General features: G+C 44.5%; 1 protein-coding gene across 5 annotated transcripts in view; it reads right to left on the bottom strand.

The window, feature by feature from the left end:
- NKAIN4 (sodium/potassium transporting ATPase interacting 4) overlaps window positions 1–25,142 on the bottom strand; it is a gene marked incomplete at its 3' end in the record, with an annotated part of 81,851 nt that overhangs the window by 46,845 nt on the left and 9,864 nt on the right. For 3 of the 5 annotated variants that reach the window (XM_084645327.1, XM_084645326.1, XM_084645323.1), the window contains exon 2: window positions 7,500–7,645. The exons of the other annotated variants lie outside the window; for them this stretch is intronic. In XM_084645327.1, coding sequence (XP_084501453.1) covers window positions 7,500–7,645 — 146 coding nt within the window. The remainder of the gene's footprint in view (window positions 1–7,499; window positions 7,646–25,142) is intronic. 5 annotated transcript variants of the gene reach the window in all.

Raw genomic sequence — 25,142 nt, 5'->3', positions numbered from 1 at the left:
TCCTTTTATGCCACATAATTTTTATCACACTATCCAGGCCACATTATCAACTAGATTTGTTCTTGCTAATGTATTAAGTTTTTAAGCCCCCTAATCTTATTTGCTTCAGATCTGTGTTTTTTATTGCTTTTCTGGAATCACTTGGAAAAAAAAAACAATTACCATTTGGATGATGCTGAACTGACTGGGTGAGAGAAATAGACCTGTGACTTGGCTATGCATACACCATATATCACATACATCCACACCTCTGTGTTCTAATAGCAGTAAAGCTTCTTTCACACTTTCCAAGTTCAGCTTTAATAATTAAAGATACATTTTTGTTTAAATTTTAATAGCAAAATAAAGAGTGCAAGCATGAAACAGAGGAGCAGCTGGGAGGAAGTAACCCTGTATTGCAGCCTACAAGGAACTGACTCCTTGGCATGAATATTTGAAGGTTGTAGGGTTGAATCCCACCAGAGCCAGTTAGAGATGGAGTCAAAGGTACACTTTTTTATGAATCGCTGTGGAGGTGGAAAGATTTCTCCAACAAGCCAAGCAAATTGATCTTTAGCTACAGTTTCCCAATGTGTTAATGGATCCAGGCTTTACAGCAGGCTGATGAATTTTAAAGAGGCAAGAAATATGAAAACGGTGTGTCTGGTTCTTATTTAAACTAAGTCCTCTTTAAGCCACTCTACCAGTGATAGCTCTAGTTTAAAAACATCGAGATCCAAACCTTCCCAAAGTTCAGGGCTGTTTGGCTCTGGGAGTTTTGTTCAGTCTCTATACAGACCCTTAAGCATAGTAACTAGAGCTGCCCAGAAAATGGTTTGTTTTTCCATGGAAACTTTAAACTTTTCATTGAGTTTAAACCCAAAACAAAAACAGAACATTTTCATCCGAAAAATGAAAGTTTTTGAGGGGTTGGGGTTGGGACAAAAAGTCAACATTTTCCATAGAAAGCAGACACTTTTTGAAAACAAACAAACAAACAAACCCACTCTTCTTTCTGTCCAAAATCCCAATTTGCTGTTGAAAAAGAGTTTTGAATAGAAATTTTCTACTAGCCCTAACAGTGACACAGCTTTAAAATCTTTTCTCTCCTACTCCTCCATGCTTCCATCTCCTTGGACACCCAAAGCACTGATGGCCACAAGGCACTGCTGAGAGCTCTGCAATGCCTCTTTAGATGGATATACGTGGAGGCCTTGGATCCTGAGGACACGTGTGTCTACAGTTTAGAAACAGCCCAATTTTGTGACTTAATTTTATTTACTCTCCCTTTGACCTAACTCAGGACAGAGATCCAGCCAAACCCCAGAGTTTTTAAGATGTGTCTTTGTTTGATAAACTCCATCATGCAAGTTATTAAAAGTCTCAGCCAACTTTTAAGTGGCAAGAACTTCCATAGTTATACATTTTCAGCAAGAGTTTGAAATTGTAGTTCTTACTTAGGCAAGATTCCCATTGACCTCAGTGGGTGTTTTTGGCATACAAGGCCTGCAGGGTCAAGCTTGGTGCACATTCACAATGTTGACAACTCTTACAATATTTTGTATTTTTCTTAAAGCACCAACTCCTGGAGTCATGGGATTATAAGAGACTCTCAGCTTTCCTTAAAAAATAAAAAGTTCTTAACCCTCATGGTTGCAGAAACAAGCTTGAAAATTTGAGTCCTAAAGGCTCATACATTAGAAGGAAATTAGAGAACCTCTAATTTATTTTAAAAATCTCCTGATTTTTAAGCCAGTCTCATGGTTTTTTGGAGCCTGCCTCATGCTTGGGTTTGATGATACTGACTATCCATTGCCCAGCCAGCATGATGCCTATCCACCTTGCAATTTTGCCTTCTCATCTTTGAAAATGGTGAAAATATCTAGGTCTCAATAACTCATGCTAAGCCTGGGTAGAGAGAAAATACCCTTATGGCTGAGCAGAAAATTACCTTCTATTTGTCTCAGGGTGAGCTGCAGTGTGAACAAGGTGGATTCTGTGGGTCCTGAGGTTATTAATTTAAACAACAAACCTCTTCTCTACCACAGTGAATTTGTCTCCAAGCAGCAAAAAAGGAAATTCTTTAATAAAGTTTATTAGGAAAAAAGAAATGGTCCCACCCACCACTTCAGACTGTCAGGGCCCGATCCTGCTGGGTGCTGAGTGCTGAGTGCTCTCAGCTCCTCCTGAAGTCAGCGTCTCGTGACCTAATATGCAATTGTGTTCATGAAATCTCATTTTTCTTCCGTAAGTGTTGTCAAGGAAACCCTCCTTAGGGCCTTGTGAGCCACAGCTCCCTTCCTAGCATCCCGTGCTGAGCCACAGAGGTCAAGAGACTAATTGAACAGGAGGGTTCTGTTTGTTGCCTTGCTTTGAGATATGTTTGGTCAGCACTGTCATTTAATAAAATAAACACCATTCTCTATTAAGTTTGGTCTGTTTGCTCCCAAGAAGCTGCTTGTATACCCCAGGTTCATTACATCCAGAAGCACACAGGCATTAAAGTGGCTGGAAGGGTGTTCAAATCAAATGCCATCTTTTGAGTCTTCTAATTATTAATGCTGTAGAAATAAACCTGGGTCATTTTGGGGGCTTGTAAGGACAACTAGCTCCAACTAAGCAATCATCCATTAAACAACTCTGTGTATATTTTTGACACCTTCATTCCCTCTAGTGTGGTATATGTGTGCTAAGGATCTGCCACCCATAGGATCATTCTTTCAGTTGACAGCAATGCTGTCACTAGTCCTTTGGCCTCATTTTGCATGTGCTGTGTCACTGGGCCCTTTCAGAAAAATCCTGGCTGTAAGGCTATGTTTACTTGCACTATATTATTCAGTTATCAGCTGTCTGTGTCCTTCATTGACTTCCTGGCAGGGTGTGTTCCTTGGTAAACACAGGAGACAAAACTGGGACTCAAGCTGTGTGGAAGTCTAAACATTCCTTAATAAATTTCTCCTGCTTGAGAGGGGCTGTGATTCTGTGTGTCATGATACTGAATTTATTATTGCAGATAGCTACCAAACCCCTCCCACTTTAGCTGTACGATTACAAATTTTAGGATGAATTTAGTCTTCAGGAAAGTATGGGTCTAACAGAATTAGCTAGAGGTTGGCAGGTACTGAATAAACTTCTCCCATACAGATCTATTAATGTACCTCAGCCATGGATTGCAACACCCCCTGCTATACCAGTGCTTAATCTCTATGAAACAGAGACGAACATTAATAAACAGATGGTTTTGTCATGCAGACAAAAACCCACTATGATCTTCTAATCGGATGCAGAGCTTGCAAAGCCAATTTGCGGCAGCCTCCTCAGTGAAGCACAGAGCCCTCAGACCACCAGCAAATCTGGCCAGAGGCAGTCGTCAGTGATGTGGGATAGTGTCTGCCTTTGGCCACAGATGCACGTGGGATCCTCTTGTTGGCCTCAGGCTGGCTGCACGTTGATCCTGGCCCATTTGAAATCAGGTCAGAAGGGCCTACGAGTGGCGTGGCAAATCAAAGCCAGGTACATACATAGTCGCGTCAGTTATGAGAGACTGGTTTCTGATGTCAACTGCAGATGATTCTTCATACCACGTTGATGTTTCGAGTGTGTTCCATCTTTACAATGCCAGAGAAGACCAGGAATTCAACATCTTTCTCAATGGATATCTCTTGAAACACAAAGCCCACCCAGTCTACCACAGAGTAACCCTAGATAGATCTTTCACATATCTGAACCACCTCAGGACAACTGCGGCTAAGGTGAGGATGCACAACAACGTTCAGAGCAAATTGGTGGGCCCTTCATGGGGAGCAAATGCTCAAACTCTCCAATCATCTGGTTCAGCCCCCTGTGACTCAGCAGCAGAATGTTCTGGTCTGGCTCTCTTCATCTCTCATCAGGTTGGTTGCCACAGAACTACACTTACCCATGTGCATCATAACTGGGACAATTCAACACATACCAGTACTGTGGCTCCAGGTGTTAAGCATCATTCCTCCTCCACCCACTATGATACGGTGGCCAAACTCATTTTATTTGTGACCTAAGCCAACATCTATACCTAGGCCTCCAGAACTTAAAGGCCAATTAATTTAATGTATTGTACCAGCTTCAGTCATCCTAGAAAAACCTTGTGACAGACAGAATGGCCATTGAAACAAAGGGGATGTAATTGGATTTGTACCTGGCAGAAAAATAAGAGTTTTCTTATTCAGAAAGTGCCTGACATTTACGTCCTGCAGGCACATGGCGAGATTTGCGATGCATGGCCTTCTTGGATAGCTGTGTGCATCCGGGGCACATTCTCTAACACAGGGGACCAGCAGTAGTACAAGTTTATTGCGGGTTAAGTTAAGGACATTTGCACAGACATTTGCGCAGGGCAATTTGCTACTGTTTATGAGGCCATCTAAACATTATAAAGACCAGGAGGCAGAGCAGTGCTACAATATCAGCAGGAATTACACGTTCTAATTGAAAGATTTATTCCCACTAAACATGGTATTGCATCCCTGCACTAGCTCTCCCCCTGCTAGTCCAGAAAGGCTAGCCAATGTTATTTGTTTGCAAGAGAAGGGATGAAAGAATATGAAAAAAAAAATCCAACCTCAGTCCTGATAACTAGCTAGGCAGCAGTACTGCAAAAAAAGGATCAGCAAATTGTAATGACTCACAAAACAAATAGGAGCCAGCAATGTGATGCAGATGCAAAAAAGGCTAATATCACAAGGGTGTAATAACAGGAGTGCTGTCTGTAAGATATGGGTGGTAATTGTTCCACTCGAATCGGCAGTGGTGAGGCCTCTGTTGGAGTACTGCATCCAGTTCGGGGCACCACACTTTAGGAAAGATGTGGACAAACTGGAGAGAGTCCCGAGGAGAGCAACTAAAATGATAGACGGTTGAGAAAACCTGACCTACGAGGAAAGGTTAAAAAAGTGGGCGTGTTTAGTCTTGAGAAAAGAAGACTGATAGGGGGCCTTACAACAGTCTTCAAATATATGAAGGACTAATTTAAAGAGGATGGTGATCAATTGTTTCCCATGTCCATTGAAGATAGGACAGGAAGTAATGGGCTTAATCTGCATCAGGGAAGATTTAGGTTAGATGTTAAGAAAAGCTGTCTAACTACAGTAACAGCTGTTTTATCCGGCACTTCACAAACCAGAAAGCTCTAGAAACCGGCATTTCTGATCTTCTTTGAAATTCTGGGTTATGGTCAAGTCGGCGCGGGGCTGGCAGGGGGTTGGGATACGGGAGAGGGTGTGGAGTGCGGGCTCTGGGAGGGAATTGGGGTGAGGGAGAGGGCTCAGGGCAGCGGGTAAGCGGGAGGGAGAGGGTGTGGGGTGCCAGACCTGGGTGGCGCTTACCTCGGGCGGCTCCCCGCAAGCGGTGACCTGTCCCGGCTGCTCCTAGGAGGAGGTGTGGCAGGCAACTCTGCACGCTGCCTCTGCCTGCAGGCACCGCCCTCCACAGCTCCCACTGGCTGCAGTTCCCAGCCAATGGGAGCTGCGAAGCTAACACTCATGGCGGGGGCAGCATGCAGCGCCGCCTGCTGCGCCTCCGCTTAGGAGTGGCCAGGACAGGTCACCGCTTGAGGGGAGCCACCCGAGGGGAGCGCCCCCTGGATCCAGCACCCCACACCCCCTCCCGTGCCCCAATTTTTCACTTACTGGCACCCCCTTTCCCCCCAACATGCCGGATATAACAGCTTTTACTGTATAAGGATTGATAAATACTGAAATAGGTTACCAAGCGAGGTTGTAGAATTTCCATCACTGGAGGTTCTTAAGAACAGGTTAGACAAACACCTGTCAGGTAAGGTCTAGGTATACTTGGTTCCGCATCAGAACATGGGGAAGGATTAGATGACCTCTTGGGATCCCTTCCAGCTGTACGTTTCTATGATTTTCATTATTATTAACAGAACAAAATCAAACCCTAATAAAGAAATATTTCTATAACTAACAACAATTTAACTAATATCTCCTACCAAAGAGAAGACCTCATTCCTTGCACCTTTGGCTGGGTCAAGTCTTTGTCATGCCCTATTCAGTTGAAAGGTTTTTCAACAATGAAGAATTTGGGAGAGAAAGAAAATATTAATATTCAGGTGGGAAAGGAGCACTACTTATATACTGTATTCATCACAGGATTTCCCCATATCATATAGAATAGAGTGAGATCCCATCATCCAATGAGAAACTCACGCTGCACATTGGACCCCAAGGACTAGATCCACAAAAGGACCAAAATGCCTAACTGGCCTTTGCAATGCTTAAGTCCCTTTGTGGATCTAGCCCCGGAAGTCTCTCCTTGGATTGGTTTCACAAATTGTATACAGATAACGTGTATCTCCTTTGGGAACTGGAACAGTTTGGGGCTAACTGTAATTCTTGGTAGGTTTGAAAATGATTGTGATAAGATTCTGATAACATTGAAGTAAGTGGATATTTTGCCACAGACTTCACTAAAAGCAGGACTGGGCCACAGTGGTAGCAGCATGATACATGTTAACTGAGTGGAGTTTTCACTTGCACTATTTATTGGTGGATATGCGTCATGTGCACAAAGTCTTGCCCTCATGTTCTTAGCTGAAAGCAAATGCAATAAAACAAAAGCTAATCTACATTGTGTGGGCTTCCCCAGCTACTACTCTCATGAAACAAGAAACAGTTTCATTACAGTTCTTGAAAAATTCACAAACTAAAAAAGAACAGAGTCAGGAAATTCAACTAACTGCCATTAAAGTCCACTCTGCTGATGGCTTGGCAACCTTTATGGCAAAAAGTTTTTGAAAAGTTCCACTTTGTCAGCATAGAGGCTGTGTATTAAACAGCAGAGCAGTTTAATACACTACACCAGCAGCATGGCGCGCTGAGGCTGCGGGGAAGGGGGAACAGTGGGGGAGGGGCCAGGGGCGAGCCTCCCGGGCCAGGAGCTCAGGGGCCAGGCAGGAGGGTCCCACGGGCCAGATGTGGCCCGTGGGCTGTTGTTTGCCCACCTCTGCCTTACAGGCTACACAGGTTAGTTTGCTTGGCTAGCAGTTTCACGTTGCTTGCATATTCTTTATAACCAAGAGAAGACAGAGGTGATAATCCCCTTATCACACTCAATCGTGCATTCCATTGGGAGATGGACACTCAGACTAATGCAGTCCTCTGTGCATGTCACAGGCTTCTGGATAAACGTCAGGCCAAGGACACTGTGCACATCTATAAAACTAACCTTATTCCAAACTAATTTAACACACCCAAGTTCTAAATCCTCAGAAACCAGAAGTTATGTGTTCAGTCTCTGGGCCTAATACAGTGATGAGCCACAAGCATTTTTCTCTAAACACTTATTACAAAATAAACGAGCAGAACAACATGTTGATCTTGCTAACTCCTAAAATCTCTCCTTCTACAGGCCCCATCTGCCCTCCTTCTCCCCCACGCAACGGCCACTAACAAGTCTCTGAGCTCCTATTAGCATCCTCCATCCAAGAACCTCAAAGCACTTTCCGATGGATCAGATTCACTCACCGTAATGCAGGAAGGGGCAGTTTGCCAGCGTGGGTGGGATGGGACTGGCTCTCCGGGGAAAGTGTCGCCAATGCTGGCCTCCACCAGGAGTTCTATCAGGGTGAGTGCAGCATCTTCAAGTGATGCCCAAGTCCTACCTAGGAGACCTGCCGGGAAAGCCTGCAGTAAGCGTGAGGTGGATCAGTGCAGATCTGGCCACCCCAGCCATAGCTGGCTCCCAGCTCCGGGCGACGGTATTCACTTTTAGGGCTGTGCTGTGTGACTGTGAATCTGCTAGCAGAGAGCCAACCCCACAGGTGGCTTTGCTTTCCTGTCCTCGGAATTGCGCTGCAGTGAACCTGGCCCAACAATTTCATTATTGGGCTACCAATTATTGGAGCAGGGACCATGTATTCCTCTATATTTTGCATGGTGCTGAGCACAAGGCAGGGCTCAATAGATAATTAATAACAGGTCATTAATGCTTGCAATGAGCTTTGGGATCCTTAGATAAAAGGACTGAGTCTTCGACTTGAAACCCCCAGGGTGGTAGTTGCCCTGTATCCCCTCCCCTCTCTTTTTCCAACCCCCACCAGGGAATTTTCAAAGCTTAGGGCCCAATCCTGCCCCCAGTGAAGTCGATGACAATCCCCACTACTGACTCCATGGGACCAGGATCATTCCCCTAAGTTTTAAGCAGAGCTCTAGCAGCTGATCTCTCTAATTAGGTCACAGATGGATCACTTGTAAAACACTTACATAGGCCAGTTCCTCCTCCTGCCAAGCTAGCGTGAAATGTTGTGGGGGGAAGGGAGAATTAGACCCTGTGTGGACCTGTTGTTACAGACAAAACAAAGCTTCTAAACTTTGCCCATAAGGAAAGGGAAGAGCCCTGTTTTAGTTTCTCTTAAACAGCTGGGAGGGTTACCCTCACACTGACATTGCAGCTAAGTGGTAATATCTCTTTAATTTCCTTTTGCTCCTGCAGCAGCTCCAGATTGCTCAGATATTCGTCAACAGAAGGAGTTTAATGAAAATTATAATTAGAGCCCTGCGGTGCTCTAGCAGGTCGTCTTTACACTGGGGTGCCAATTTACATTACAAATCATCCCGGTGTCATTGCAGAGTCCACGGTAACAGAAGGGAATTCATTAAGAAAAAGCGCAGAGTGGGAGAGAAATGGTGCATAAGGAAAATGATATTAGGACAATTATTAACAATAATCATAAAGGAAATTGGGATCTGCCACTGTCTCCATGCAGCTTTGCTCAGAGCATAAAAGCCCTTTTGTAATCATCCTGAGGTGGGGGGAGACAGAGCAGCAATTTGGAATTTTCCGTGGGCAATTGCTGTACAAATGAACCCTTTTTCATCCAGCATCTGCTTCCCCAGGAAAACAAAAGGGCAAAGAAAAATTTATCTCCCCCACTGGGATATGGAAAGTGCACTCCGCACTTCTGCTTTCCCGCATTTAGTGTTGCACAGCTGGATGGTGATTGGGGTGGGGAAGACTCTCTGCAAAATAAAACGCAAGTCAAAGAAACTAATTTACCAGGGTTTTACTGATTTCACCCTCTTTTTCTTACCCCCAGGCAGCAGCTAAGCATGGTGCTTCCACCCCATTGCGGTGTCATAATCAGCAGCATCTTAAAACTGACAGAGACCCGAATTCAGCAGAGCACTTCACTTTAAGCACGTGCGCAAGTCCCATTGAAGCCAAAGCTTAAGCACGTTGCTGAGTCAGGGCCTAAGGGAGCAGCGGTGATCAGAACCTGTAAGAACGGTGTGGTGTGAAGGCTGTCTTCTCAGGGTACATCTTCACTGCAGAGAGAGCCCAGGTGATCAATACCCAGGTCTGAACACCCAAGTTGGCCTAGCCCAGGTGGGAGCAGCCACAATGCAAAGCCTGGCTCGAGTTACTGTGTCCTCACTGGTATGGCGCTCACCGGTGTGTGTCACTAACACTCCCTGGTTCTTTGTGCTGCAGTAAGATGAGTCGCTCAATGGTCTGTCCCTAGTGAATTGTGAGAGAACTTGTTTGTCCTTCTGGACACATGGTGGAAAGGCAGTGGAGGACTATCAGCACTCAAGCGGTTTAACCTGTGTCCTCACTGAAAAGCGGGCAGGTTACCAACCTGAGTGAAAGTGGAGCCCATGCTCCACCCCACTGCCCCAGCTAGGCCAAGTTGGGTGCAGGGATTTTGGACAGGAGCTGGGTTAGGTGCAACACCAGAGGAAGAGGATAACTGCAGTGAAGACAGACTCACAGTTTGAGCATGTCAAGTTGCTTCTTCTTTATAGCTCCTGAACACACACACACACACACACACATATCACATCAACTCTTGCAATTTTATCAAGAGTCTTGTGATATTTGTTGTTTTATTCAATCCGCAGACTCTGGAATGAAACCCTCTCATCTTTCATTTTAAAAATTAAAAAGTAAATTTCTAGCCTTCCCAGTTGCTGAGAAAAAGCTTGAAAACATGAACTGAGTGCATGCACTACAAAAGCTCACACACCAGAAGGCAAACAAAAAGAAACCCAACATATATTTTTAAGACAATCTCATTATTTAGGGGGGCCTGATTCCTCATTTTGGAACACTTGGGATTGGCCATACTGCATACATTTTACCGCGAACCAAAAGTGGAAGTGCTACGTGTAACACGAACCAAAGCTACAAAAAGAAAAGGAGTACTTGTGGCACCTTAGAGACTAACCAATTTATTTGAGCATAAGCTTTCATAAGCTACAGCTCACTTCATCGGATGCAGCTCACGAAAGCTTAGAGACTAACCAATTTATTTGAGCATAAGCTTTCGTGAGCTGCATCCGATGAAGTGAGCTGTAGCTTATGAAAGCTTATGCTCAAATAAATTGGTTAGTCTCTAAGGTGCCACAAGTCCTCCTTTTCTTTTTGCGAATACAGACTAACACGGCTGTTACTCTGAAACCTGTCAAAGCTACAAAGGGTCTATTGCCTTCTTAATCTCTTGACAATCCAATCTTTTTTATCTCACACCTTAGAACTTGATAATTGAGCTCAATGTACAATTTCAAGTTAAGACACCAAGGAGGATTGATTCTCTTTTATACCACAGCCCTATCGTCATTTGCGGGGAGTAGCAGTAGCTTGTACCAGGGCATCCGCTACAAGCAGTGCCAGCCTTTGAGTGTGCCATGCTGCTGGGTTGGGAGATCTGTCTGCCTGTTTTGAGATTTTCTATAATACCCATCACCTTAGTATCTTGGCTCAGCTCCCAGGAATAGCATCAAGGCCCCAGGCAGCAGCAAGCTTAGTGCTGGCATGTCACTTCTGGCAAAAGGGCCTTACCTGCACTTTGTCATGGCTAGTAAAACAGTTAAACAGCTCCCGCGGCCCGGAAGCATCTAAGGGTATGTCTACACTGGAATTAAAAACCCACAGCTGGCCTGTGCCAGCTGACTTGTGCTCACAGGATTTGGGCTGTTTAATTGCATTGTAGATGTTCAGGCTTGGTCTGGAACCCGGACTCTAGGACTCTGCAAGGTGGGAGTTTCCCAGAACTCGGGCTGCAGCCATAGCTGAATGTCTACATGGCAATTAAACAGACCCCTTTGACTGAGCCCCTTAGCCTGAGTCACCTGGCACGGGCCAGCCGCGGGTGCCTAATGGCAGTGTAGACAATTTGAAAATAGAGACCTTCTCCAATCAAGGGAAGAGTGGCCTCAGTCTATATGAAAGGCAATGCGGGGATTAGTGTGGCCTAAAGACAGCTGGGGAAATGAGATGTGGGGAAACAAAATATGGAATAAACCACTCCTATTGGCTTCACCAATGTTTAGTGTTCTAGGACAGTTACTGCAGCTATCTGTGTTTATTCTATTTATTCTTTCAGACTCCTTTCTACCCTAATATTTTGCTGTTCTGTTATAAAAAAATTGGACAAAAAACCTTAATTTCCCCTTGAAAACAATTTAACTTGCACTTCCCTGGCTGGGAATGAAGAATGTGACTATATAGGCAGAGAAGAAAAGAAAAAGCAAGATGAAAACTGATTGGACGGTCACTTGGTCGATGGTCCTGACCTCCAGTGCATCTCAGCAAATCTTTTCTTTTCTCCAACATCAGAACTCACTCTCCTAGCCAGTGTGCTGCCTCCTAGCTTCAGAAGTAGCTGCTGGAGAGGAGACATGGGTTTGCTGTTAAGGCAGAGAGAAGATGTGGTCTCGGTTCCCGGTTCTGCCATATGCGTCCTGTCTTACCTAGGGCAAGTCACCTGGGGTGTGTCTACACAGCAATCAGAGGTGTGACTGATGCATGTAGACATACCCGAGTTAGCCCATGTTGCCATGGCTTCACTGCTATTGGCACCTGCGCTAGCCTGATTAAAGCTAACTTGGATATGTCTACATGTGCTGCAATCACTCCCCTGACTGCAGAGCAGACGTGCTCTTAGAAGCAGATTTTCAAAAGTATTTACGTGCCTAAAGATGCAGATGGATACCTAGTGGGATTTTCAAAAGTGCCCGGGCCCTAACTCCCATTGAAATCAATGGGATTAGGGGCCTAACCTGCTTAGGCACTCTGGAAAAGCCCATCTGCATCTTTAGGCTGCCTAAATACCTTTGAAAATCTGCCCCCCTTGATCATTCATTACCTGTTAGGTTCACTCCCTCTGGGGCACCTGGCATTGGCCACTGTTGGTAGACAGGATACTGGGCTGGATGGACCTTTGGTTTGACCTAGTATGGCCATTCTTACATTCTTAAGTTCCCCACTGAGCACAATTTTCAAAAGTGACTTCTGATTTGGGATGCCTCAGTTTTCTAGTGCCCAGCTGGGGACATTTTGTGCCCAGTGTTCAGAGATGCTAAGAAGTTCCCATTGATTTTATTCGGAGTTGCTGGTTCTCAACATTTCTGAAAATCAGATATGTCTAGTTGGGCAAGCACCCCAAAATTGAGGCCACTTCTGAAAATTTTACATTTTCCCCTTTCTACCTCCGATTCCCCACATGTAAAAAGGGGATAATGAACACCCAAGTGACTTAGGAGCACAAGACCCACTGGGAGTTGTACTCCTAAATCACTTAGGTGGGATTTTGTAAGGCACTTTATATTTATAAGATACTTTGTGATTCTGAATTGAAGGATATAAGTGCAAAGTATTATTATAACAGCGGGACAGAAAATGGGGGTCAGTGTGAATTTCTCAAAATTTTATTTTTGCCCAAAATTTCTGACTAGTATTAGTTATTAGGGCTATGGATAGAAAAAGTTCTATTTCAAGCAAGAAGCTTCCATTTAAAGCAGATTGTCTACACTGTATGTTCCAGGATGTGAATGTTTACACGCTATTTCAAGTCAATTCCATCTCCACCTGGAGATACGGGTCTAAAAATTCAAGCCTCAGACATTTTGGCATCAGCTCCAATGAGAAGTATACTCACATATCATGAATGCAGAATATAGACAGTGGACTAGCTATTCAGTGGGGGTCACTAGGTACTAATGTAGTATAATGCTAAATATATATAGCACCTTGGGATGTGGTGTTTGCCATGGCTAACGTAACATCCTATTTAGTAATTAACAGTGAGAAATTTACCTTTCCAAGTTTACTTACAAAAAATACAAACAAATTAATGCAAGATGCATATGAATAATTTTTAAAAGGTCTGACTTTTTCTCCTGTAAAATGTGAGTGTGCACCTCTTTACCGATATAAAACATGTATTTGCATATGCAGATCAGGTAACTGTGTTTCTATCTCACTGGCTTATGTAATTGCCCTTTCTGTGCCTGTGAATAAGTACACATTATGATTTTGTGTGCACAAATTTCAAAGTCCTGCTGAAAATTTGACCTTCAATGTAGAGCCTACAGTTAATATTGAGCAGTCAGAATTTCACATTTTACATTGACAGCATCCCTTATGAGTGCAAAGAATTCAGGTGGCCAATTTGTATCTGAACTGTTAGAAAATCTCAGGCTCCTAAGTGAGCTGAAAACATTCAGTATAACACTAAGGTATGTGGAAGAGTCGATCCCCTGGGTAAGGTCTGATGTATAAACCCGAACACTCCTGCTCTGGTACCTCATCTATTCTGTACTGAGTTTTCAGTTGTTTATTAAGCTTCCAGTTGTAGTCCTTTCATGTGAATGGAAATATAAGATTAAGAACTGGAGAATGCAGCAGTGAGGTGGCAGACAGGTGAATCAAATCTTCATTCCTTACCAGGTGTTCCTGGAATTTGGGTGAAATAATTTCTCCTGGACAGCCAAACATCAAACCCCAAAAGTAGAGATGAAGTTCCAGGAGATGCGGGAGCACAGATCTTGACTGAATTTACATCAAGAAATAACAACATTACTGGTCACCTGTTTTTGACAAGGTCCCACACCAAAGGCTCCTAAACAAAGTAAGCTGTCACTTGCTGGAGGATTCTCTGCACCTTGAAGTCTTTAAACCATGATTTGAGGACTTCAATAGCTCAGACATAGGTTAGGGATTTGTTACAGGAGTGGGTGGGTGAGATTCTGTGGCCTGCGTTGTGCAGGAGGTCAGACTAGACGATCATAATGGTCCATTCTGACCTTAAAGTCTATGATTCTATGATGAGAGGGAATGTCCTCTCATGGATCAGTAACTGGTTAAAAGATAGGAAACAAAGGGTAGGAATAAGCTATCAATTTTCACAGTGGAGCGAGATAAATAATGAGGTCCCCCAAGGACCTGTACTGGGACCAGTTCTGTTCCATATATTCATAAATGATCTGGAAAAGAAGGTAAACAGAGAGGAGGCAAAGTTTGCAGATGATACAAAATTACTCAAGATAGTTAAGTCCAAAGATGACTGTGAAGAGTTATACAGGGATCTCACAAAACTGGGTGACTGGGCAACAAAATGACAGATGAAATTCAATGTTGATAATTTCAAAGTAATGAACATTGGAAAACATAATCCCAAATATGCATACAAAATGATGGGGTCTAAATTAGCTGTTACCACTCAAGAAAGAGAACTTGGTGTAATCATGGATAGTTTTCTGAAAACCTCTGTACAACGTCCAGCAGCAGTCAAAAAAACTAACAGAACATCAAGAACCATTAGGAAAAGGGTAGATAGTAAGATAGAATATATCATAATGCCACTATATAAATCCATGATACAACCAAACCTTAAATACTGCATGCAGTTCTGGTTGCCCCATCACAAAAAAATTGGAAAAAGAATTAAAATATTAGAATTGGAAAAAGTACAAAGAAGGGCAACAAAAATGATTTAGGGATATGGAACAGCTTCCATATGAGGAGAGATTTAAAAGACTGGGATCGTTCATCTAAGCAAAGGGACAACTAAGGAAGGATATGATAAATGTCTATATAATCATTAATGGTCTGGAGAAAGTGAATTAAAAATTGCTATTTACCCATTCACATAACACAAGAACCGGGGACACCCAATAAAATTAAGAGACAGCATGCTTAAAACAAACATAAGGAATTACTTCTTCACACAACGCATGGTCAAAACTGTGGAACTCATTGCCAGTGGATGTTGTGAAGGCCAAAAGTATATCTGGGTTCAAAAAAGAATTAGATAAGTTCATGGCAGATAGGTCCATTAGTGGCTATTAGCAAAGGTGGTCAGGGATGCAACCCTGTGTTCTGGGTGTCCCAAAACCTCCAACTGCCAGAAGCTGGATGACAGGGGATGGATCACTCAATAATTGACTTGTTGTGTTCATTCTCTCTGAAGCATCTGACACTGGCCACTGATGGAGACAGGATACTAAGCTAGATGGACCATTTGTCTAACCCAGTACAGCCATTTTTATGTTCTGAAGTTACTAATCACCCTCTTGAGGTCTAAATCATATGATGTATTTGACCATGAATACTTAACAGAAATCCCAACATTCTAGGAACTCAGGGAAATGCTTTATCCCTATCTATCAACATTTAAAATCGATGGGGTAAAATCCTGGCCCCACTCAAGTCAATGGTAAAACTCCCATTGACTTTAATAGGGTAGGATTTCACTACAAAAAGGAGATATTTGGGGAGAAAACAGAAGATCCAATGTTTAGACGCAAGAAAGTGCATTCAACAAGTTTTAGAGGAGGTCAAGAAGACAAACAAATATTTTGTTAAAAATGGAAACTGTCAGCATGTTCACAGAGAGAGCATTCCCAGGGTTTTCCAATAACCACAATCCAGTCCCAGTATGCCCACAAACAACTTCCCTTCTATAGAGTGGCTGCAAAATTAATCAATCGCTATTGATTTTCATCGCCTGATTGCACTAAGGGAAGAAAATCCAACATAGTTGAATGATTGATTAATTACTTCAGTAATTACAGGTATCAAATCTAACTCTCCTTCCATTCCCTCTGCACCTCTATATTTTGAATCAATATTTATAAAACTCAGGATTTTTAGGTTTTCAGATCAATTTGGGGCACAAAGCCAGTTTTGTATCTATAAGGAGCTGGAAAGAGAACAAAGCTGTACAACTGATTCTGAATTACTATCTCTGAGTTCTCACCAGCAATTCACTGTTCAGGATTCCTAAATGTTTTGAAACCCTCTTATAAGAGTGCTGTTCCAGGAAGCTTTCTGTAAGTTTTGAGGTCCTGACTGTTTCATTGGTTTTCCTGCTGATGAAGCATTCCAGTAGAACACGGGGTGTTCTGTCTAGTGTTTGTTTTGTTTTAAATAAGGTAATACAAACAAAAAATACAGATACTATTAACTGCAGAAATAAATTAAATATATAAATGTACCATAATAAGTTTAGACATACAACTAGGGTTGAAATTCAGCCTCTATATTTTTTACAGGATTTTACGTCATGTTTGTAAAGTATAACAGGCTATGGCTAGTCCACAGAGGATAACAGCCTACTAACTGATGTGAGCTACTAGAGCTGTTACTGCATCTTCAAGTAGTAAAGCCCGTGCTTTGGGGCTGAAAGTCCCATGCTCAAAACCTGCATATGAGCTTTAGAACATAAGCATGGGCATACTGGGTCAAACCAATGGTCCATCCAGCCCAGTATCCTCTCTTCCAACAATGGCCAATGCCAGGGGCTTCAGAGGGAATGAACAGAACAAGTAATCAAGTGATCCATCCCCTTTCAACCATTCCCAGCTTCTGGCAAACAGAGGCTAGGGACTTTTCAGAGCATGCTTTTGTATCCCTGCCCATCTTGGCTAATAGCCATTGATGAATCTATCATCCATGAACATATCTAGTTCTATTTTGAACCCAGTTATAGACCTGACCTTTACAACATCCTCTGGCAAGGAGTTCTATAGATTGTGCATTGTGTGAAGAAATACTTCCTTTTGTTTGTTTTAAATCTGCTGCATATTAATTTCATTTAGTGACCCCTAGTTCTTGGGTTATGAGAAGGAGTAAATAGCACTTCATTATTTACTTTCTCCATTATTTACTTTTGTCCCCCCTTAGTCATCTCTTTTCCAAGCTGAAAAGTCCCAGTTTTATTAATCTCATATGGAAGCCGTTCTATACCCCTAATCATTTTTGTTGCCCTTTTCTGTACCTTTTCCAATTCCAATATATCTTTTTTGTGATGGGGTGACCACATCTGCACACAGTATTCAAGATGTGGGCGAACCATGGATTTACATAGAGGCAATATGGTATTTTCTGTCTTATTATCTATCCCTTTCCTAATGAATCCCAATATACTGTTATCATTTTTGACAGCCTTGGGGAGGTTATATTACATATATGCGCTTTGCATTTGGTAACATTACTAGGTCTGATCAATTCTGTTAGCCAGACCAGTCCTAAGATACTACTGTTACTAACCAAGAGAGCCTCATGTGGAATTTATTAAAGGCAATGATCAAGCTAAAAAAGTACTTTGTTTTTTTAAATTGTTTCATTTTTCTTAATCACAATTAATTTACTTTTCACTACGAATGCTGTTCATTTCCCCTTTGCATTATATTCAAATTAGATAACAAAATGAGAACTTTCACTTTCTGTTCTTCACATGTTAGTCCAATGCTGCTGGGTTTCCAAGATAAGGATGCAATTTTTTAAAAATCATTATTTAAACAAACCAAAACACATTTCTAAGCCAGATTTTTAAAGATGCAATTTTGCATCCTTTGACAGGTGTCAATGGAGATGCATCATTCCAGCTTTAACACAAACCAAAAAATGCATGGATGCAAAACTACACATTTTAAAATATAGTCTTCATTTCCCAGATCAAATACTGCAGCCATTATTGAGGTAAAACTATCATTGACTTCAGACCTTGATAATGTTGGTTCAACATAAAATAAGAGCAAGCGGCAAGTTCTTCATTAATTTTGGCTACTCATTCTTCTTATGATGCAGTTCCTGCCGTGATGTGTTTGCAATAAGAAAAATCCATTCTGCTCTAATCCCTACAACTCAATTAAATAGGGTAGAGGGGGATTTGTTTTTTACTCCGTGGTAAATGGGGTGATGGGAGCGGGAGAATAAAAAGGAAAAAAAATCTTACTTATTATAGGTGAAAAATTTGCAACTCAGAGTTTCCATCAGATATTGTCCAGCCTTCCAATTAGACATGCTGAGACACACAGTAGTGCCATTATATGCAACTATTTATACAGTGTCGCTCAAGCATTGTTTATCTTATGAGCATAATTTCTCTCTTCTGCAGTGCTACCCAATTTGTTTTTATTTCCAGTGGCCCCTCTACAGTCTAGTCTAGTGTTTTATTGTATATATATTTTTTGGCCTCCAACCAACTTACTTTCCAGTTATGTTTCCGTGCGTGTCCCACAATAATCAGGCCCCTCCTGCGCTACAATTTTCACATCATGTTTATATTCACTTTATGGGTGAGATGGTGTCCCCTCTATTTCTCCTCCTCCCGCACCAACTGGCAGTTCCTCTATGGCTCATGTTTTATTCAAGAGCAGAACTGAATTTCTCTCTTTTTTTAAAACGTAGTGGTTTGTGAAAAGGTGCCACCACATCAGCTCTGGAGACTTAAATTCTCTGTCCACAGAACAAGCACAACACAGGCCAACAGCCAGAGGTGAAAGTAAGCCAGTACGGGCTGCCACACAGCCGACCGTACCGGCAGGGGGCAGCTTCCCCAGGCCAGCGATTTAAAGGGCCCGGGGTGCCCTGCAGTGGCTGGAGCCCCCGTCCCTTTAAATCACCACCAGAGACCCGCTGCCGGAGCCCTGGGGTAGTGGCGGCAGCTGGGAGCCCCAGGGCTCCGGCGGTGATTTAAAGGGCCCGGGGCTCCCGGCCACCGCTACCACAGCGGAGCCCCGGGCCCTTTAAATCGCCCTCAGAGCCCCATTGCTGGAAGCCCCAGGCCCTTTAAATCGCTGCCTGAACCCCAGGGTTCCCGGCCGCCGCTGCAGCTACTGCTACCATGGGGCTCTGACGGTGATTTAAAGGGCCCAGGGCTCCCAGTCACTGCAACTGCACCGGAGCCCAGGCCCCTTTAAATCTTGATTTAAAGGGCCCGGGCATTTTAAGGGCCTGGGGATTTAAAGCCCCGCCTCACTGCTCAGGACTCCGGGCGTACCAGTAAGTCCTTTAAGTTACTTTCACCCCTGGCAAGAGCAGAGCAAACCTAATGGTGAGCTGGATTAGGTCATCTGCAGGGATTGAACCCAGGACTTCTGGAGCTAAACCCAGGAGCCAGCAAAAGCAGGAGATCTATTAGTTCAAAGGACTTAGCAAACTCATAAACCCTTTACAACTGGCCTAGCCACGAAAGGGGGACAAAAAGCCACACTTTGCATGAGTTACAATAGCTTCCTCCACAGAGCGCTGCCAACATAACTCCTCGCTAGCCCGCAAAGCTCACTTCTAGGGGTGAGACAATCACGCCGTTTCCATAGCTATTCCAGCCTTTGCCTCCCTCTGTTCCAAACAAGCTTGCCACAGTGGAGGTGGGTTTCTGATGTGCAGATGTCTGTCTGCTCGGAACTAGACGGAGGCCAACTACATCAACTTCTTAGTCCAGAGCAGTTTAATCCAGTAACACTCTGAAGGGAGCTCCCACTTTGAGCTGGTGCATGCATGTTGCTCAGCTGCTTGTATTAGTGTGAAATTCCTGAAGGACAACCGGGCCTAACACACCACCTTTTCTCATCTACCCCACCTAAATCCAATCAGGTGGTAATTTTTGGTTAGTGTTAATCTGGGTTACAGTTTAAGTGATGACCTGCTGTAGAATGGAAATAATCCTTATCCCTTTGCCAACCACATGAGCTATCAAATCCCCCAGAACAGGACTTTCTCTCTTTTTATATAGGAAAATAGAGTTAGCATTTGACCATCAAAAATGAATTCCATCTGGATTGGCTTATACTTGCAGGGCATTGCCCTGACGCGTAGGTTGGGAGGCACAGTTTACATGGCTGTGGTCACCCCTCATGAGAGAATCTAGCACAAATGAAACTGGGGGTTACCTCTTATGCCAGGAAAGCATTCTTTGGCTAAGCAATCTGCAGACAAATTCCCTCACCCTCCCACCTGCTGCCACCATAAGCCTCTTCAGAAATTCGTTGTTTATTAAATGATTCACGCAAGTATCCATTCGATCCCAGTGCATAGGACTGCAGATATTTTATAACACAACTGTATATTTAGCAACAGAATAGTTCACAGCAGTTGTAACAGGCTTGGTCATCGAAGAAATAAAACAAAGCACCATTAGTCAGCTGGCGGGAGATGCAGTCTTTATAGTTTGAAGCAGTGCAGAGGGCTTTATACCACCCTATCTATTCTTTGGCTGCCACACATCTCAGTTTTAAGCTATTTTGTTGGCAGCTCTGAAAGTCTGAGGGCTCATGTAACGTCCCACATCTAATTTCCCAGTTTGTGCTGTTTTAAACTGAGCCCACAGACTCTTGCTTTTGATCTGAGGCCCACCGGCTCATGCATTGCCCTGTGTTGTGGGCAATTAGCTGCCATGCATATTTGCAAGTCACATACAGGCCCACTCCTGAGTATCTTAAAAGGCAAGAGGCTTTGGTCTGTTTGGCTCACAGTAAGTTTAAAAGAAAAAAACTGTCACCTTTCCTCAGACTCTGAGTGTGTGAGAAACCCACAACAGCAGGATAAACAGTCTGAGAAAAAATATCTGCTAACAGAGCAGCAGCAATTACTGACTAAACTGTAGACTGGTGAGTTACTGCAGAAAATGGACCCAGAGATCTACAGGGCTCAATGCGCAGCTGCAGGGAGGATTGGATAGTGATTGCCAGGGCAATAGTGCTAAAGCATCCAACCCACTGAGTGCTAAGAAGACTGTGACCTCAGCACAGGGAGCACTGATTAGACTTTTATGCAGCAGAGCACCTGCTCCGTCCAACAAACAGAATTTCTCTTGAAGGAGAGAAGCCTGGTAAGAGTACACAGGGAAACAGGGTCATCATGACACCCAATCCATTCGCTCTGGTGGAGGGAAGCAGCATGAAAACCCATTCTAGGTGAAAAGGGCTAGTTACTCAAGCCTGCTTCAGTGACACAGGGGAAAAGACCTCGTTTTCTCTTATCATTCAATTGGAATCATTTGTTGGCTGATTCTCTGTGGCACTCGCTAGTGACTGACTGGGTTTGTGCCTCAGCCATCCCCTCCAAACACGGAAGCAATACACACACATAGCAGCCAGGGGTCCTAGTCCGGTCAGGAAAGTCCCACGTTTCGACACAAGGGCCTTGTGAACTGCTGTCCCTGCCACTGTAGTGGGACATAAGAAAGTGAGTGAGTGTTGTGAGCCTCTGCAGTCATTAGTGGTGAGCTAGCAGTGGGAGGGCAGTGGTGGAGAACTGTACCTTTAAGGCTCTGGCATTATACCTTGAAGGGTATGTCTACACAGCAAAGAAAAAACCCCGGCTGATCCATGCCAACCAACTCGGGTTCGTGGGGCTCCGGCTGTGGGGCTGTTTCATTGCTGTATAGACTTCTGGACTTGGGCTGGACCCCAAGCTCTGGGACCCTCCCACTTTGCAGGGTCCTAGAGCTTGGATTCCACTCCAAGCCTGGAAGTCTGTACAGCAGAGGTGGGCAAACTATGGCCCAAGGGCCACATCCGGCCCGCGGGACCATCCTGCCCAGCCCCTGAGCTCCCAGCTGGGGAGGCTAGCTCCTGGCTTCTCCCCTGCTATTCCCTCTCCCCCACAGCCTCAGTGCGCCGCGACACCCGCACTCTGGCCCGCCGCTCCTGCCAGGCAGCATGGCGGCATGGCTGGGCTCTGGCATGGTAAGGGGGTGGGGAGCAGGCGGTCCTGGGGGGCAGTCAGGGGACAGGAAGCAGGGGGAGGTTGGGTGGGGTGGAGGTTCGGGGGGGTGGTCAGGGAACGGGGAACAGTGGGGGCTGGATAGGCATGGGAGTCCCAGGGGGCCTGTTAGGGGGCAGGGGTGTGTATAGGGGTCGGGACTGTCAGAGGACAGGGAACGGGGCGCTTGGATAGGCTTGGGAGTCCCAGGGGGCCTGTCAGGGGGCAGGGGTGTGGATAGGGGTTGGGGTAGTCAGGGGACAGGGAGAAGGGGTGGTTGGATAGGGGGTGGGGTCTCAGGGGGCAGTTAGGGGCGGGGGTCCTGGGAGGAGGCGGTCAGAGGACAAGGAGCAGGCGGTGTTGGATGGGCCAAAGGTTCTGAGGGGGGCAGTCAGGCAGTGGGAAGGGGCGGATAGGGGGCGGGGGCCAGGCTGTTTGGGGAGGCACAGCCTTCCCTACCCAGCCCTCCATATAGTTTTGCAACCCCGATGTGGCCCTCAGGCCAAACAGTTTGCCCACCCTGCTGAACAGCAGTGAAACAGCCCTGCAGCCCAAGGCCCATGAGCCCAAGTTGGCTGGCACGGGCCAGCCACGGTTGTTTAGTTGCTGTGTAGCCATCCTAGAAGAGGTTCTGCTCTCCACAGCAACTATTGTGGGATCCTGGGAGACCAGCCGGAGATCTAGTCGCATCTAGTTTCCCACTGGAGATGCAGCATTATCACCCAAGCAGGGGTCATATGAAACATCTGATAAGAGGAAATCTCCCTTGCTGTGTGTGCTTACTGTACATTCACTAATATTCATTTAAGTACCAAGATCCCTTTTTACTGAGTATGTTTTGCTCCTGATGGGAAGTTTAACCAAACTCTCCTCAGTAACGCTGAATCCTTACAACATATATCTGTGTGGCCGGGGCCTGGTTGGCACATGGGATTGTCAACGGAGTACAAAGCCTCTCACCGCAAGGGCACCAGCTCTGATCTGGCCTTCTACATGTGGGCGACATCCCAAAGTCATTACTATCTGACAGAGGACAGGTAAAAGCCAAAGCAAAATGACTTGTCTCGGGAACTGGGGTGAGAGAGGTTTCCATGTCACAGAGAAACAGGTAAACTGACAGCACTGTTGGCGATCTTGGCTTATGTCAGCTGGAATTGGACCCTTTCAGTGGTCCAGAAGTATCAAATCACAGCCCTTCCTGGACCCCTATGCCCCAGAACACTCTATATGGAGTTTCTGGGAGAACCGGCAGTGTAAAGCGAGCCATTGGGGAATCCCCAGCAGCCTTTGGGAAATCTCCAGATCTCCTTTGTTCTATTGGAACAGCACAAAGGGGAGTAGACCAGGGCTGAGGATCTGTCCCAGGTGCACGATCATACATGCAAGTCAGGTGTCTGTATGCACAAGTCCTGTTGCATGTCTCAGTGGATCACTCCCTGCAGAAATTAGCCACGGAACTGTGCTCCCAATTTTTCAGAAAATCGGGGCCTGGGTGGAGCATGTATCCTCTCCCCACCAGCACAGAAAGAATGACGACTGTTCACGTTTCAAGGAGTTTCAAGTATTTGGAGACAGAATGTATTCCTAGAGGGGGAAAAAATGAGGGAGAAAGCAAAAACCTTTATTAGTCAAGCTCCTGCTCTGAGAAGCATCTGAGAACAGCTGGTGCATTTTCCTGCTGAGTCGGCCAGTCACTGAGAGGTGGCAAAGGAAGCTGGCACAACAGTGCAAATTGTTTGCCTTCTGTAAGCAGGTGACAGAGGCAAGCTGGTGCATTGATTCCCACATTATATTTTCATTAAGCCATGGCAGATGGCATTTGAGACCACAGTTTACATATCATAATTTCAGAGGAAAGGTGGCAGTGAAATTGATGCATAAATTACTCAACTGGGATTCACCCAAACAACATGTGGGAGAAGGGGAGGTGATAGACAAGAGGGATCATAAAAAGCTGCTGTCTTTATTTCTGCATTGAGTCCTCACCACATAATGAAAATCAGGGGCATCAGTTTCTCTGCTAACCAACATACTTATGTCTAGCATCCTGACACCGAAGCAGCTGTACTGACAGCAAGCCACAGACGCCAGGGAAATGGCAATTATGCCCTTTCATAAATGAGGCCAAAAGTACTGCTTGGAAAAAGCAGTTTGGGCCAGATCCTGAGCTGGTATAAATCAGCATAACTGAAGTCAGTGGGGTTATGCTGATTTACACCAGGTGAGGACACAGTCCTCTGTTATTAGATTTCCCCCTTAAAGAGACAAATTAAAATATGTAAAACTCAGAGTGCAATTGACATAAAATTTCTGTTCTCTATTGGTTTATATAGACATTTAGGGTCACATTCTGATCGCAGGTGTCCCAGTGAAAATCCAGAGAAACAGTCTACCTACTCTTATGGATTTATCATGGGTTTCACAATATCTGCTGTTTTGCAGAAAGCCCCAGTTCTGGGAGATATGTTATCTACAGAGAATCTCAGCTTTTTTTGTTTCTGTTTTTTGTTTTAGAATAAGATTCTTGGTTGCAAAGAAAAGCTTGAAAATGTGAACACTAAATGCTCAAGAACCAGAAGGCCAAAAAAATCCCGACCCCGAATTCATTATTTTTAAAATCTCATGATTTTTAAGCCAATTCCATGATTTTGGGGGGCCTGATTCATTACCTATGAATGCTTCAGACTAGAGATACTGTATGAATTGGTTTTGATTTCATTTATTTATTTCTTTAGATTTAAATAATTAAAAAATGTCCAAAAAGCATTCAGTACTCCTGTACAGATAACTGATTAACCAAAGCAATGAAACAGCTCATTTCTCCCTTCTTTTCTCCACCACAGGAAAATATCCTCAATCTTCTTGCAGAACCCTGTCAGATTAATGGTTTGCAGAGTGCACAAACGGTTAGCAACAGAGCTGTGTGGAAGAGCGGGGGGGATGTTTCTTGTGGAAAATTTTGACAAACACCAAAACATTTTTCATTTTTGTCAAAAATTTTAGTGAAATTTTTAAACTTTTCATTAAAAAAAGAAAATGGAAAATATTGCAGGTTTTGACAACCACTTTTGGACAAGCGCTGCTGAATACTGACAAACCTTTGGTTTTTTTTACCAGAAATGTTGTTTGGGTTTCAGACAGAAAAAATCCAAAATTTTTGAGGAAAGCAGGCACTTTCTGTGTAATAAAAACAGGACGTTCGGGGCTCGCCCAAGCCACCCCTCACCACCACTCCTCACAGGGCTCACCAGAGCCACCCCCCCAACCACGACTTGGGCTGAATCCCTGAGCCCTGTGCCACCTGCGGCTGGGGCTCGGCTGAGCACCCGAGCCCCTGCTGGAGCTGAGAGACCCTCCCTGAGCCCCATGCCACTCACGGCTGGGGCTGAACCCTG

This window comes from Lepidochelys olivacea (assembly GCF_965140295.1).
Source record: "Lepidochelys olivacea isolate rLepOli2 genome assembly, chromosome: 13".
NCBI lineage: Eukaryota > Metazoa > Chordata > Testudines > Cheloniidae > Lepidochelys > Lepidochelys olivacea.
Note: the sequence above shows the minus strand (reverse complement) of the source record. Positions and strands in the feature narration are given on the sequence as shown.